Here is a 15,189-nt window from a genome sequence, read left to right as displayed (position 1 = left end):
AATTATAAGCTCTCTGTTCATGGTCTGAACTGGAAAGCACCTTTCTCTGGAGGTAGTCTCTGTTGCATTTTGATGTGTAAAATCATAGACAAAATATTTCTGTATATAAAAGTTTTACTTCTGGGAGAAAATATGCTTTATTATGAAGTATTTGCTGTACTAATTTTGTACCACAATGGAAACCACTAGTGAGACAGCATTCCTAAAGCACAGTCGTGTGGTGTCTAATTGAGTGGCTGGACATCATTGGACTTCCCTTTATGGGGCACTTTGCCAGACTCCTTGACGCGGATTAATGCGTGCTGTGGGAGGGAATTTTTCCAGTTTCATCACTGATGTGCAGCATGGCTGGGTGATAGTAAGAACTGAAAGGGAATAGTACTACTCCAAAGAAGTTCAGTGAACTGCTGAAGTCTTTAGGATAACCATAAATAAAACAGTTTGAACTATAAATCAGTACTTAAGGAAGTAAATGAAGCTAGGCACCTGGCCAGTAGTCTCAAGATCCAGAATAGCCTGGCATAATGGCACATGCCTTTAGCACTGAGAATGCACAGATAGACAGATCTCTGTGAGGTTTGAGGCCAGCCTGGTCAATAGCACTACATAGTGAGACCCTGTCTCAATAAATAAATCTAAGCAACTGTATAAGTCATATAAGGCATTTGTATCCTTGATGAACATTCATGGCCAGTCCTAAAATCATGCAACCTCCTGAGAAAGTGTCACAGGCTTTGATTTTCTTTGAATAAATTTCTACAGTATATTAGGATACATTTGAGAGTGTTTAAAGATTTATGGAAATATCTATAGACTCCAGGTGAGGGAGTACCCCATGATATTCATAAAATTTAGTCTGATGCCATTGTTAAAAATCCCAAGTATCTTGGTGCTTGGATACCCAAGGCTTTGAACATCCCGGGAAGTACTGTGCATTGAGCTATATCCTGTCTTTGATCAATCTTTCAGATTGTTGCAAATATTATGGTTATGATGGTGTCATCATACTAGTAATAAAAGGTCATATTTGAATATTCTTAAAAACCTTGGTAAGTGATAATAAAGAGATTTGTTTGGAATAATAGTGCTTTTATTCTAGTGTAAAGTTCCCTGTCTGTCATCTTAGGTAATGAAATAATAACCTTCTGTAAATTTTGGAAAATTACCATTTTCTCTCATTCAGAAGAATGAAACTTAACAAATAAAATTTTTTTTTGCATTCTGTGGTAATTATTACTCTTCAGTCTTTTTATCACCCTGAAACGTCAATCAAACCACTAACTAGAGATAAACATACAAGCCTGGCGTGGTTGTTTGTATCTATAATTCCCATACTGGGGAGGCAAAGATAGGAGGATTACCACAGATTTGAAGTCAGCTTGAAGTACATAACATGTTCCAGGTCAGCAAGGACTACACACAAAGATAAAATAAAATAAGCAAACATAAAGCCCAAACATTCAGGATTTCGGCTCTGTAAGACCCTTTCCCCACGCTTGCTGGAATATTGACTAGCCTGACCTTGTACAGATGTTGTACAGCCCAGCACAGCTGATAAAAGTTCCCAAGTATAGCTACATGTCATGTCCAATGGTTGAGGACAGTCCCATCTAACTTTTGGTTCTTGCAAACTTTCTACCCCCACTTCAGGCATGGCATTCTCTAAGCCTCAAGAGGTCATGGAGAAAGGAACCTAGGAGGAGTTGGAGAGAGGTAGTGAAGGATGGACTTGATCAAAGTAAAATGGATTAATGTGTGAAATGAAAGTAACTTAAAGATTTCATAAAAACACACACTTACTTATGCAGTTATAGAATGCTAAGACACTTACACCATGATTCTGCAGGCTCCAGCCAGTGCCATTCACTGTTCTCCCCAACCTTCTTTCTCTCTGTCTCTGTCTCTGTCTCTGTCTCTCTCTCTCTCTCTCTCTCTCTGTGTCTGTCTCTCCATGTGCATGTGCGCATGCGCGCACACACACACACACACACACACACACTCACAGTCTAGGTTGTCCATTGTCCCTGTATAGATGCCATTATTGTTCGTAATCTGGAGCATGGACTTCAGTGTTTATGAGATTTAGAGACTAGCCCTCAGTTTCCCAATTGTATGTCTGTTCGCACATGAATAATCTTGTGTAGCAGTGTCAACTGTATGGCACAATAAGTAGCTCATGCTTATATTCCTCTTAGTGGATACTGCACTGTGTGCTTAGCATGGTTTTCTTTATTTCCAAAGCTCTGTAAATGAGGCACCATTACTTTCTCCATTTTATAAGATACTGAGTCACAGAGGGCATATACCTAGTCAGTTTTAGACCATAGCAAGTGAAAGAGCTGATGTGCAGATCCCCTGTCCCGGGCCAGGTAAGTTAGATTCTTTTCTGACTGCCGATGTCTCTCTCTGGCAATAAGAGATAACAACAATGATAAATTAAACTTGCACAGCCCTTCTGTGTTCTGGGCCACCTCTGAGTACTTTGCATGCATTTACTTATTTAATCCTCTATAGAGCTGAAGAATGCCTTGCCCTTCATCACTTGGATCCACACACTCAAGTACCCAGTGTGCATCCATTGTCATATTGTTAGGAGTGAATACTTGGCAGGAAGTGCGTTGATTGAATGTCTTTATTGTTTCACAGTATGTCTACAGTCAGGAGGCAGAAAACAAATAAGAAATCAAGCCAGGCTATAAAACCTCAATTATTCCCCCAAGGCAATGTGTCTTACCCTCTCTGAGGATAAAGGGTGAGGGGGGGTGAAGGAGATGGGAGGAGGGGAGAGTATGTAAAATAAAAAAAGAGAGTTTGTTTTCTTTTTTTAAATAATAATAAAAATAAACACCTCAATTCTTACCTCTACTTCCTCCAGAAAAGCTCTACTTCCCTCCCTTGAAGCTCCATAATTTCCCAAAACAGCAACCATCATCTAAGGACAATGCTCAAACACATGAACCCAACGGTCACATTTCATATTTAAACATATATTTATATATACATATGTGTGTATACATGTATATATATGTGTGTGTGTTTTTGTGTATATGTGTATATATGTGTGTGTGTGTGTGTATACATATATATACTTATATGTGTGTAAAACCTGTCAGAAAATCAGAAAAATAAATGATAAATGACATCTTGCCTTTCTGCACCCTTCAAATTCAAATTTTCCTTCTTCCCTCTGAGAGTCACTTGGCTTGTATGTCTGTCCCCATGATGACTCCAAGCTTTAGACCTCACTGGCATCCTTTCCCTGTCTGATTTATTCCTACACACATAATAGTTGCTGTGAGGACTTTTATGTCTTTAACCTTGGAGATCATTTGCAAAATGACTTGGATGTGACTCTCACAGGTATGTTCCAAAGAGCCTACCCAGTACATTCTAAAATCTGTTTCTTTAGGAACAATCACTTACTTATATACTTACATGCTAACTCAGATAATTTCAACTCTTAAATATTTATTAAATGTATGCCTTCCTGTCTCTGTTTATGATATATAATATATTGATAAATATTATTATAATTATATAATATACAATATATTTATATATAATTTATAATTAATATAGATAAAATATATTATTTTTTGTTCTTGTCCTTGGAAAAAGGAAGTAGTGTACATCTCACTGCTTATAGGTCTCTGGAGGTGGAATTTGCTTCCTCTCTCTCTCTCTCTATTTAGCTTTCTCTCTCTCTCTCTCTCTCTCTCTCTCTCTCTCTCTCTCTCTCTCTCTCTCTCTCTCTCTCTCTCTCTCTCTCACCCATAATGATATACAGATGAGCCTCGTCTGTGGGAAAGGGGACAATTTTCTTCTGGAAGGTTAGGGTTTCTAGGACTTTTCTTCTAATCGACATGTTTGTTCTCTTTTATGTTCATTGTAGATATTAATGTACCTTTCTCAAAGTTCACACAAAAACTGGACTTTTAGGCTATGATTAACATTGATTGAACTTGGAGACTTGAGTATATTAGGGCTGGAATATGCCAACTCCCTAAAACAGCAACCACACTTCTCCTGATCTAGGCCTGCATGTGAAATCGTTATGTTGCAGTCTATTTTATAATGGAATAGCTGAGGTTTTTATTTCTCCTTCCCTCTGGCTGTATTTTCCTTTGTTGAGAAACCTAATGCATGCTTCCCAATATCAATCCTTTAACCTCACACAAAATCTCTTTGGCTCAGCAAAGTCTTTAAATTAAACAAAAGTTAACACGATTGGAATGATTCAGTTATGCCAACGGCCTACTGACTAATGTTTTTTAATATTTGGATTTGACGGTAATTAAGTTTTCCAAGAACTCTATCTTTGTTCTGATTTTAATAATGTTTCTAAATGACCCTTCATGTTTATATTGCAGTGTTTTGTGTTCTTAAAAAGAATTGCAGTCACATACCAATTTTCAAAATGATAAGTACTAGCCAGAATGGTATGTTGTAAAATATGGTATACTACAGCTAAGAATAGAATGGGAGACAACGTTTTAAAGAAATATTCTAATGCCTTATGTGTTTGCTGCCTTAAAATTATTCTTTTCTGTGTTGAGTGTTGGAATATGTATGAGGACTGTACATGAACAGAGTTTTTTAAACTCTAAGCCACACCATGGTGGGTTGTACCAGCAGTTCCTTCCATCTTGACAAAATATCAAAAAATATTAGAATATATGTTATCTCACAAGGTTGAGCATTGAGAGCTAGAATCTGGGCTTTGATGTCCTTTGTGGTATTATCCCATCTTCCACTGCAGTATGTCCATATTACAAAAATCCATAATCACGGTGTAGCTGATAACACTTTCTTTTGTGTGAGTTTCTGGTTCTTCTGTACCTCAAGCACTGTGTACGCAAGTGAGTAGGATACTCTTGGCCTGAGGGAATAGGAATTATGTTCAGAGACGATGATGCACAGCTAAATCGATGTGAGGCACTGTTAGAGTTACCTGCCATCCTTTTTAGGCTGCCTGACAGGCATCTCAGCTTAGCTCTTCAGGTTCAACTCTTAGGACTCAGATAGCTTAAGGCTGTGGTTTTCAACCTGAGGGGTGTGACTCCTTTGGGATATCCTGTATATTATTTACATCATTATTTATAACAGTCACAGAATTAATTATGAAGTAGCAAGAAAATAATTTTCTGGTTGGGTGTCATCACAATATGAGGAATTATATTAAAGGGTTGCATATTAAGAAGGTTGAGAACCACTGACCTAATTTTCATATCTGGTAGTTAAACTAGACTTGAGTATTCATTTATTTCATCTAAGTCCTTCCTTTTATCCCATGTCATGAATATGTTCTATAGAGAAGGGACATGTGAAGTAGAGGGAAAGATTGGCTCGCTTGCTTCAGAGTGACATGGATCCCCCAAACTCAATATGTTTAGGTAGGAACAAGTACCAACAACTGATCATAAGGGCCAAGAATATGGTAGGGGAATATGGAATATGCAGAATGAATAACTAGGACATTTTACAGATTAGCAAGAAGTCAACTTTGATCAGAAGATAGATATTAATGATCTACACATGTGGATTAATTATAATTAATAATCCACACATGTGCATTCAAGCAATATAGCACAGTAAGTAAATAGAGAATGGTAGGTAGAAGTAGAAAATACAGCTGCCCTTGGAGACTAGAATTCCATTACCCATTAAAGACCTAGGCTGCCACATTGCAGTTTGTTTTTTAATTGTACAAGTTTTTTCTGAACACTTGCAATATTTAAAAGCAACATCCAGGCATATTCCACCAAGGTTTGATTATATATAGAGATCTGTTTAATATCTAGATGTAAATCGTGGTGGCTATCACAGTTTCACACTGGCAGAGGTGTGAGTGGAACACACTAGGAACTCCAAGACTCTGGCCAAACATTATTCATGTGTTTCCTAGATCTCAAATTGTGCTTCATTCTCATTGTGTACAGGGAATTAATTCTATTCTGACTTAAGGTAAAAACTACATTAAACAGAGAAAACATAATTTTGTTTACCTTAGACTAAGAATATAGTTCATAAGAGTATGGTGAGATTACTTGCAAAATAAAATGAAAAAAAATTACAAAAATCTAAAGACAAAGTATTACAATTTTTACTTTCTTGTATGTGCACAGTCTATGTGTGTGTATGAGATGAGTGTGTGTATGTTTGCATACGTGAATGGAGGTACACACATGTCTTGGTATACTTGTAGAGGTCAGAGAATACCTTGGGGTTTGGCTAGAAGCAGGTCCTTCTTGTCATTAGCTGTCATGACCTATAAGGCAGGTCAGCTTGCATTTGAGCTTTGTGGGTTTACTGCTCTCTGTTTCCCACCTCAATGTAGGAATACCATGGTCATTGCAATCGCCCTATGCTGTATGAAGGTTTTGACTCAGGTCATCCTGCTTGTGTGGATGCTTTAAATGCTGAGCCATCTCCCTAACCCCCAATTTTTATTTTCTTATTTGTTAAATGTTCTATTCTATCAAACCTGGTGAGTGGAAACATTAGAAGACTTTGCCACAGTCAGCCCATGATCTGGGCAAGACTATAATGGGGATACCCACTGAAACAGTTTTACCTGAGTTAATGGGAACTCACTAACTCTAGCTACACAGGGAAAGAGCCAGCATAGGACCAAACTAGATCCTCAGAATGTGGGTGACAGTTGTATGACTAGGGAGGACTGTGGAGCTACTGGCAGTGGCACCAGGATTTGTCCCTATTGCTTGTATTGGCTTTTTGGAAACCCATTCTCTTTGGATGGATACCTTGCTCAGCCTAGATATAGTAAGGAAGGCCTTGGATCTTCCTCAAAGCAATATGCCTTATCATCTCTGAGGAGTGGATGAGGGTGAGGTGGGGGTAAGACAGAAGGAATGGGAGGAGGAGAGGGAGTGGGAACAGGGGTTAGTATGTAAAATGAAAAAAAGATAATTTGTTTTCTTCTTTTAAAAAAAGAAAATAAAATAAATCAGATTTAAAAAAACAAATGAAAATGTTTCTATCTTTGTGGGCTGTCATCAATGATATAATCCAAGGCAGATGGCTGCAGTCTCTCTTCATTATCTGACCCATTCATTCCCTTCACCAAGTAGGTTCTGAGTAGTCCTGACAGTGAAGCACCCACACATAACACACACACACACACACACACATGTACACACGCACACACATACATACACACACACACACACACACACACACACACACAAACTCACACTGCTAATTGACTTCACTGAAGGGAAACATGGTTGTATAGGAACAACCTCAGCTTAAGAGAGTAATGGCCCATTTTCCAGAGGCCAGCATTGATCTGGACAGTATTTATATTCAAGGGTATAGTTTTCAGCTTCAGATCCCTTACTGAGTTAGAGCCCTCCTTCCCACAGTGACAGGCATGGCTTCAGAGAATTGCATAGAAATGATTCTCAATTCCAGCTGCAACTGTCCTGAGGGATTTATGATGCCGTAGAATGGAAAGGGAGGACAAACATCAGTGTCTGCTCAGACTCACCTATGAGTCTGCTCACTTATGAGTCTGCTCTTTCTTCCGGGTGCCATATTTAAACCCTAATTGCCTCGGCTGGCCTTGTCGTATCCTCTCTCTTCTTGCCTTCCTTTAAAGATTTGATTAAATTATCGGCAAAAAGTACTTGATGCTGGCAAGTAAGTGCATTGTAATACTGGCTGCCCTGCTAAGGTCACCTCCTCTTTGTGTTATGTTTCAGAAATTTTGACTGTAATTAGAGATAAACTTGCAGGAGAAGTCTGTTGATAGTTATGATAGTTCTGGGTGCACACGTTCTTGGTAATGTCGTGTTGGTGACTCATTGAAGGGGTATATAATATATATCCATGAAGATAGCTCCAGTGTGTAGACCCCACATACGTCAGTGAAAGTGGTAGAAGGGTTTTCCGACACTGGCTCTTATGTTTTCGGGAAAAAAAAATTATAAATGTAATGTTCTCTCTGACAATGTGGTGCTCTACAAATGGTCTTGCTTTCTTCCTTTCAGCCTGTGAGGTGGAAGCTGGGAAAGTGTACCAGGTCTCCTCGGAAGAGCACATGCAGCCGTTCAAGGAGAATATGGAGCAGTTCATCAGTCAAGGTAAACTGCAGTGATGTGTCTGCCCGCCTTAGATGATATGTAGGCATCTGGTTCAATGAGTGTTTAAACACGACAATCTTGGCATTGTTGAGAAAGCAACAACTCCCCAAATATCCAAACAAACAAGACTTGGGTTAATCATCTCGCAGGCATAAGAGGCTAGTATTTGCTAACTATGCTAGTCTTAGTTGTTACTGGAGGGTGTTCTGTGAACAAAACACTCTTGGTTTAAATAGTCTGTTTTATGAAGGCATTGTAACTTTGTGCTTTTATGTTAAAGATTAGATATTTTGTGAAGTGTTTTTCTTTCTTCGTAATTGTTCTCTGCTGATGTTTTCAGTGATGCAGAATGAACTGAGGCCCTTGCAGACATGTTAGACAAATGCTCTACCACTGAGCGACATCACCAACATTTAACTCTGCATATGACCTCAGTTCAATCTGGTATTTATTTTCTTTGTCAAAACATTGTACCCAAAGAACAAAGTCCATTGGTGTCTTTTAAATCTTTAGGACACCATCTGCTATTTTTGTGGGGTGAATTAATATCTCTAGATAATTGATAAGTTTTTTTTCAGAGAGCTTTTTAACTATAAATATTATCTCAATAATACTTCTTACTTTCTGGAGACATAAGCAGGATGGAAAAATTCAAAAGATACTAAATAAACTTGTTTCTTTTTTTTTTAATTTGGTCTCACTGTTTGAAGTCATTGAAACTTACAATTATATCAAAGCATTTACTATTCAAAACATTTCAGGCCTGGAATGCAACATCTCTTCTGAAGATCAGATTTATATCATGCCATTCTCTGGGAAGGATTTTGCTCCTTAAGGAATTCTCCTAGAGGCAAACGTGGCATGAGAAAGAGGCCAAATAACACTCAAAAGCCTGGGTCTGTTCTCTCTGTACTCGACTGTGGCTTTCATAGTCAATGGTGATGACTTCTAAGGGATGAGTCATGACACCTTTTAATCGACATAAGCACAGACTTTGTTAGATGGAAAAATACTACCTTTAACATAACCAGGGAGAATGAGAAAACTGTTGAGAATCTTGAATCAAAGTGATTATCATTCTCAGAGTCAACTCTATATAAACGTAGGCAGAAATCTTCATTCCAAATGTGTTCCTCTACCAAAAATCATAGCCTTGTGGTTAGATATCAGAGAACCCTGGTATCTCATTCCCTTAGTGATGAAAAGGCTGAGTCCTGGTTTTTCCACCTGGTAGAATTTCAAGATCAAGAATGTGTCACTTAAAAAGATGATACATGACTGTAGAAGATTATATAGGTAAAAGTGTCTAGCAGTCCTTTGTGGCTTAGTAAGAAGTAGGAAGTTCTTGGATTTTTTTCTTTGTTTTTTGTTTTTCAAGACAGGGTTTCTCAGTGTGGCCCTAACTATCTTGGAACTCACTCTTTGGACTAGGTTGGTCTCAAACTCGGCGATCCACCATCCTCTGCCTCCCAAGTGTTGAGATTAAAAGCATGCACCACCACTGCTCAAGAAGTAAGACTTCTTATTCCTAGAACTTATCTAAAACAAAGGCACACCTTTTGACAGATTTCATGTGTAAAATGTTGGCAAGAGCACACATTGTACATGATTTCTTACACATAGTATAAATTTGTTATAAATTATGCCTGATTTATTGTATATAATGTTATGACATTATAGATGATTTATTACATAATATTGTTAATTTCTATTTAATAGGCAGAAATTGATTTTTTTATAACTGAACTTTCCTTAGTCATTAAAAAACATGAATTAAAAAAAAACAAACTACTGAAAATTTAGGAATTGGGTTCCGAAAACACAAAGGAACACCATAAATATTTTTCTTTGGTAATCATCTATGATTCAAGGCATAGACAAAGCCTACAGGATTTGTTTAGTAGTTTATACATGGAGAAGTCAGGATTTCCTAGTCAGGCTAAGTGAATATCTCTTTACACTTTAATGAGAATTCAAGAAGATCTTTTAACTTGTTTCTTATGAGTTGAAGTTATTAGAAGTCATATACTTCTAGGTTAAATAAAAGCCTTTTTATAATGATAATAAAATATTTAGACTTTGGCAGGCATCACCTTCTGTCATTAGGTTAAACAGGTTAAACCTTCTTTTATTTTTCTTTGTGGTATTTTATATTGTCTTTTTTACTTATCTCTGACCCTGTTCAAATGTTATAAAAATGAAGGGATCAGAGGATATTGTTTAGTGGTTGAGAACATGCTAAATATGTTTGAGCCTCTGAGTTCAATCCCTACCACAAAATTTCAATGTGTCCGGCACATCCAGCTATTTATTGTGGTAGTGAACATGAAAGGTGTGGTCTAAGTGGGTCCTACATCACACGGTCATAAAGGCAAATGATGGGATAGACAGCAGTGGAGATGCCTGGGAAAATGCACTTTGATCAAATGTGTGAAAAGTATAAAAAACATGGTCATCTTTATTCATTCAGTCTCTTGAGCCCGTATTTAGTGACTCATAGCAAGAATGATGGATGCCAAAGTATTTCTCTTAAGATAATTTTTATAAGGCAGAATTTGGAGGCTCTTGATATTTTCTAGGTACTAAGGGCAAATTTTAAAATAAAATTTATCGCTAACTATAGAGAATGCTACCTTGATAGCATCTGTCAAATCTTGGCTTGTAATTGGGTTTTTATCAATAATAGCACAGCTTTGTCATTCCAGCCCGTGCCCAGGTGAGCCACAGGAGAATGTTAATATTTTATATATTCAGAGTCTATTTAAATATGCCTAACTCTTTATTGTAAAAATCTCTTGAACAGTTCAAAAGACAGACCGTGTCTAATGCTGGCCAAACGTTTTATTACATTAGCTCCAGAGTCTAAGAGAAACATCTCTTATCCTTATAATTCAGCTATTGTGTGGTCTGTGGATCACATTCTAACGGTCTTTGTGGATTTCATCTCATCCCAGAACCCACTTATTCATCCAAATTTTTCCCTCCCTGCCTTCCTACTTCTACTCAAGCCAAGATTTCATGGTCTCCATTTCAACATCTCTTTTCTTGGAAATGTCTCTCACGTCTACTTTGCAGTGGGCAGCTGGAGAGGACTGGTGTCTGCTGCTTTGAGGCGTTCATAAATTGTGAAGGTGCTAGCTCCTTTGGGATCATCGAATGGAGATTCCCTCTAATCTTATTCTGACCTCTGCCCAACACTGCTTGTTCCTTCCTCAAACCTATAAGTGCTACTGAGAGCAGCTTCACTTGGCTTCTCCCTATACTCCTAGAGAATGGCCCCAGCCAGTTATTTGTCTTTCTCACCAGCCCAGAGATCAACAGTCTTCCTCAAGACCATTTTGTTTTGCTATTATTTTATTATTTAAGGAATGATGGTAGATGGGAGAATTGAAGACAAAGAAGGGGAAGTGCAAAATGGGAGGAGCAGGACTCAGGAGCAAATCAAGAGTCATATCATGTGGAAGGGAGCAGTGGATAAATGGCCGAGAAAGCTTCAAGGATCCAACTTTCTGAGTCCACATATCTCTAAATGAGAAACTTAGACTATATGCTGATATCCCTTTAGCAACATGGAAAAACTTAACTGGAGACAGATCAGTCTTTGAAGAAAGAGGCTCCCTATACTATGTCTGGTGTAGGAGGTCCCCTTCTTACAACATATGTCATAGTACATGATCAGAGAAATGGGGAACCGTGTACTGATGAAGTGATGGTGTTGGAGACAGAATAGACTTCCCTGGTTCTCATAAGAGAGAAGCACATGGACATAGATGATAGATATATCACAAGAGGTGTTCCAGATTTTTCCATTTGTTAGATTTGAAATATTGGGATTTTATCTAGTGTCTGATTTCAAAAGTCTACACTCTGAAATGATCCAAAAATCTGACTTTCTTGAGCAACGGTATCATGCATTGGAATGTTTGGGCTTGCACATCTTTGGGGATGGGTCGTCCATGGGGGTGTGAGCACCACGTGTATGTAAGTAGACAAGTGTGCATGCTCAATGAGCAGATGGGTAAGGGTTGGCCTTAGAATAGAGCTCTGCAATTGAAAAGTATGCATCAAGAGCAAGGGGATCCTTGAGTAGTTGTGCTCACCTAAGACAAGAGCAAAACAGATTCATGAGTGGTACTCTAAGAGAATGGTGTTCTTAAAGGAAGGGCAGCTCCCATAGCTGTTAGTCTTGCGATAGGATAGGAAAATAACAGTCTCTTGTAGTTAAAGCCTCGTTGGGAAGAATACCAAGATGTGAATGATTCCTTGTCCATGTGCAATTGTATTGAATGGCATCTAGACTGTAAATATGAAGTTTTACCAAAGTCACTGTATGGATTCTATTTTGTGGATTCATAGGAGCAGAAATCAAATTTGCAAGCTTTCACATTTAAAACAAGTGAGAAAGTAACAATTTGAAATAGTATTGTGGGGCAGACATAATGATACACGTTAATTGTTTGACTCAACTTTTTAAATGAAGTTAGAATAATTTAGGTTATCTAAATTTTATGTCGTCTATAATGACTTTCCTTTGGGCACACGTGACTGGGAAAGTTAATTCTTAATACCTATATATCTGACCAAGATTATTTGTTAGTTTTTTAAAATTTCTTTTGTGAAATATTTTTTTGGTTATGGCATAAAAATGTAAGATAATCAAGTTTGCTGGAAAATCTTAAAACTTTTTATAATTTCCTCAGAACTCAACACTCTTCTTCTTCTCACCACCCCACCCTCTTGATTTGGGGATCTAAGATATACTTTACACAAACTGTCCACAAAATAATTGTAATATTGCTCAACTATGGTGAACCTCAGATGTATTATATTGCCTGTATGTATATATATATTATCTGCATGTGTTGTGACCTTTAGGAATCAAATCAGAGCTTGGTTTCCATTGTTGGCCTTCACTGTTTTTTATTCATATTTTGATTCATGTGTACTTTAAAATTTAATAAAAAAGAGTGTAGGGTTCTACCCACGCTAGTAATTGAAGTAAAGTCTCTACTGTCCTTTCATAAAGAAAAACTAGCAAATGGGATTTTTCACAAGCTGTCTGTATCTCCTGGTGTTTCACAGACACTTCTGCCCTTAACCAAAGCATAGCAAATTGAAGCTGAACAATTCCTGTGAGTTGAATCAAGATGAAAACGCATAAATCTGTAATCACATGCTTATAATTAGAAGGGTGTTGAAACCACAAGTCTTAAATATACAATCCCTGGTATTGGTAATATTATACATGAGAATGAAGAGATGCTGAAAGCAGGGTTATTAACTGTGCCAGGTCCTGGGCAGTCCACCAGCTCTGAGGCTTTTCTGTCAGAAATGGTACTGTCTAGCTTAGAAGCAGGGTTCCATGGTCAGAAAGAGGGCAGCGGATTACTTTTATTCCTTTCTTACTTTTAAGCATAAGATGGGAATTCTTTTAGGTAACAAAAAAGAAATGGATGACCATGTGAAGAAGAAGCATAATATCCTTTAATCTATTTGTTTTAATTAGTATGACAATAAATAACCATAATGGAATTTTTAAATACCATTTATTTTAGCTTATTTTATATTAAAACTTTATTTTAGTAATTGAAGTCTTAGTAAGCATGCTGGTCTTCAGTTTATAATACTGAAATGAAAATTCAGAGGGCCTCATTATTATTACTTCAGATTTTTGTTGTTTATTTTTTATTTGTTTTTTGTTTTGTTTTGGGTTTTGGTTTTCTTTTTTAGACAATGTCTCACCCTAGCCTAGGCTGCCCCAAAGCTTATGATACGGTCCAAGTTGATCCTGACTTCTCCTGCTTCAACCTCCTGACTACTGGGAGTACAGATCTGAGCCGCCATGCTGGGTTCAAAAAGCTTGCTCATGATTGAAATTACACAGTAGTCAGCAGGTGGAAATGGTGGAGCTAAGCTTTGGCAGAGAATGAAGCTATTTCATTTTAATTTAAAACTTGTAATGATAATAAAGGATTCGAGAGAAATGGTAGAGAAAGCTGCTGGAGAGTGTTGGCACAGGATGGTTACACTCAGGAACTCACCATTAACAGAGCTAAAAGGGGCCTGCTTTGCTATAAGTGAGAGTACACACAGATAGACAAAGCCATTTGCCTGTGGTGATATTTGTTTATGTTTTAACAAATAAAGCTTGCCTGAAGATCAGAGTGCAGAGCTAAGCCTCTAGAGGCCAGGGAGTGATAGCACACACCTTTAATCCCAGGATTTGGGAGACAGAGGCAGAGGGATTTCTGTTAGTTCAAGGCCACCCTGGGCTACACAAGATTGAATTTGTCTAAAAGACAAACGGAGCTCACACAAAAGTGATCCCAGCACTTGGGATCCCATGCTTTTCATCCCTGCACTTGGGAGGTGGATACAGGAGTGATATGGCTGGGCAGAGAGAGGAATATAAGGTGGAAAGAGAGTTCATTGCAGTCTGAGACTTGGTAGAGAGAGTTGCAGTCTGAAGTTTGGAGTAGACAGATGGAGTCTGGAGATGCAGTCTGAGGACAGAATCTCCCCTTTAGTCTGAGTATTAGTAGCGGTAAAAGAACTCTCCAGTGGCTGGCCCCTCTGCTTCTCTGATCTTCAGCATTAACCCCTATATCTGAATCTGGGTGTTTATTATTAAGACCAACTAGAATACGTGCTACATTTCCCATAATATATTGATACATGATTATTCTATTTTAGATTTCCATGTGCCTTTCTGATAATGCTTTACGTAACAGAAGCACAAATTGGAGGCAACTCCTGTGGAAACCATAGCTCATCTCTCCACATCTCTCTGAGGGGTAATGTTTCCACCAGGCACAATCACTCCTCCTGCAGCTGTGAATGAGAATTAATCAGAGTCTAGGAGGACCGAGAGGGAATTCTTCCCGTCCGAGGGCCTCTCCCAAGTACCTCTTACCTTTTTCTATTGGGGTGTTCCAGCCAGCACATCACAGTACACATCTCTCACATCTGTACCGTTCCCAAGCTGTACCCTCAGCATCTAATACATAACAATCAGCCAATAAAGACCTCGTTCCCAGGTAGAGGAATGGCTGTATTTCCAATGCCAGCTCCTGAGTTTGGCCCT

General features: G+C 38.1%; 1 protein-coding gene across 1 annotated transcript in view; it reads left to right on the top strand.

The window, feature by feature from the left end:
* Nucleotides 1-15,189, top strand: part of Fmn2 (formin 2) — a 292,978-nt gene that overhangs the window by 177,791 nt on the left and 99,998 nt on the right. The window contains exon 12 of the mRNA XM_026789966.1: nucleotides 8,013-8,105. Within this exon, the coding sequence (XP_026645767.1) occupies nucleotides 8,013-8,105 (93 nt within the window). The remainder of the gene's footprint in view (nucleotides 1-8,012; nucleotides 8,106-15,189) is intronic.

Source organism: Microtus ochrogaster, unplaced genomic scaffold, assembly GCF_000317375.1.
Source record: "Microtus ochrogaster isolate Prairie Vole_2 unplaced genomic scaffold, MicOch1.0 UNK35, whole genome shotgun sequence".
NCBI classification, from domain to species: domain Eukaryota; kingdom Metazoa; phylum Chordata; class Mammalia; order Rodentia; family Cricetidae; genus Microtus; species Microtus ochrogaster.
This window is presented reverse-complemented; position numbering and strand designations above follow the sequence as displayed.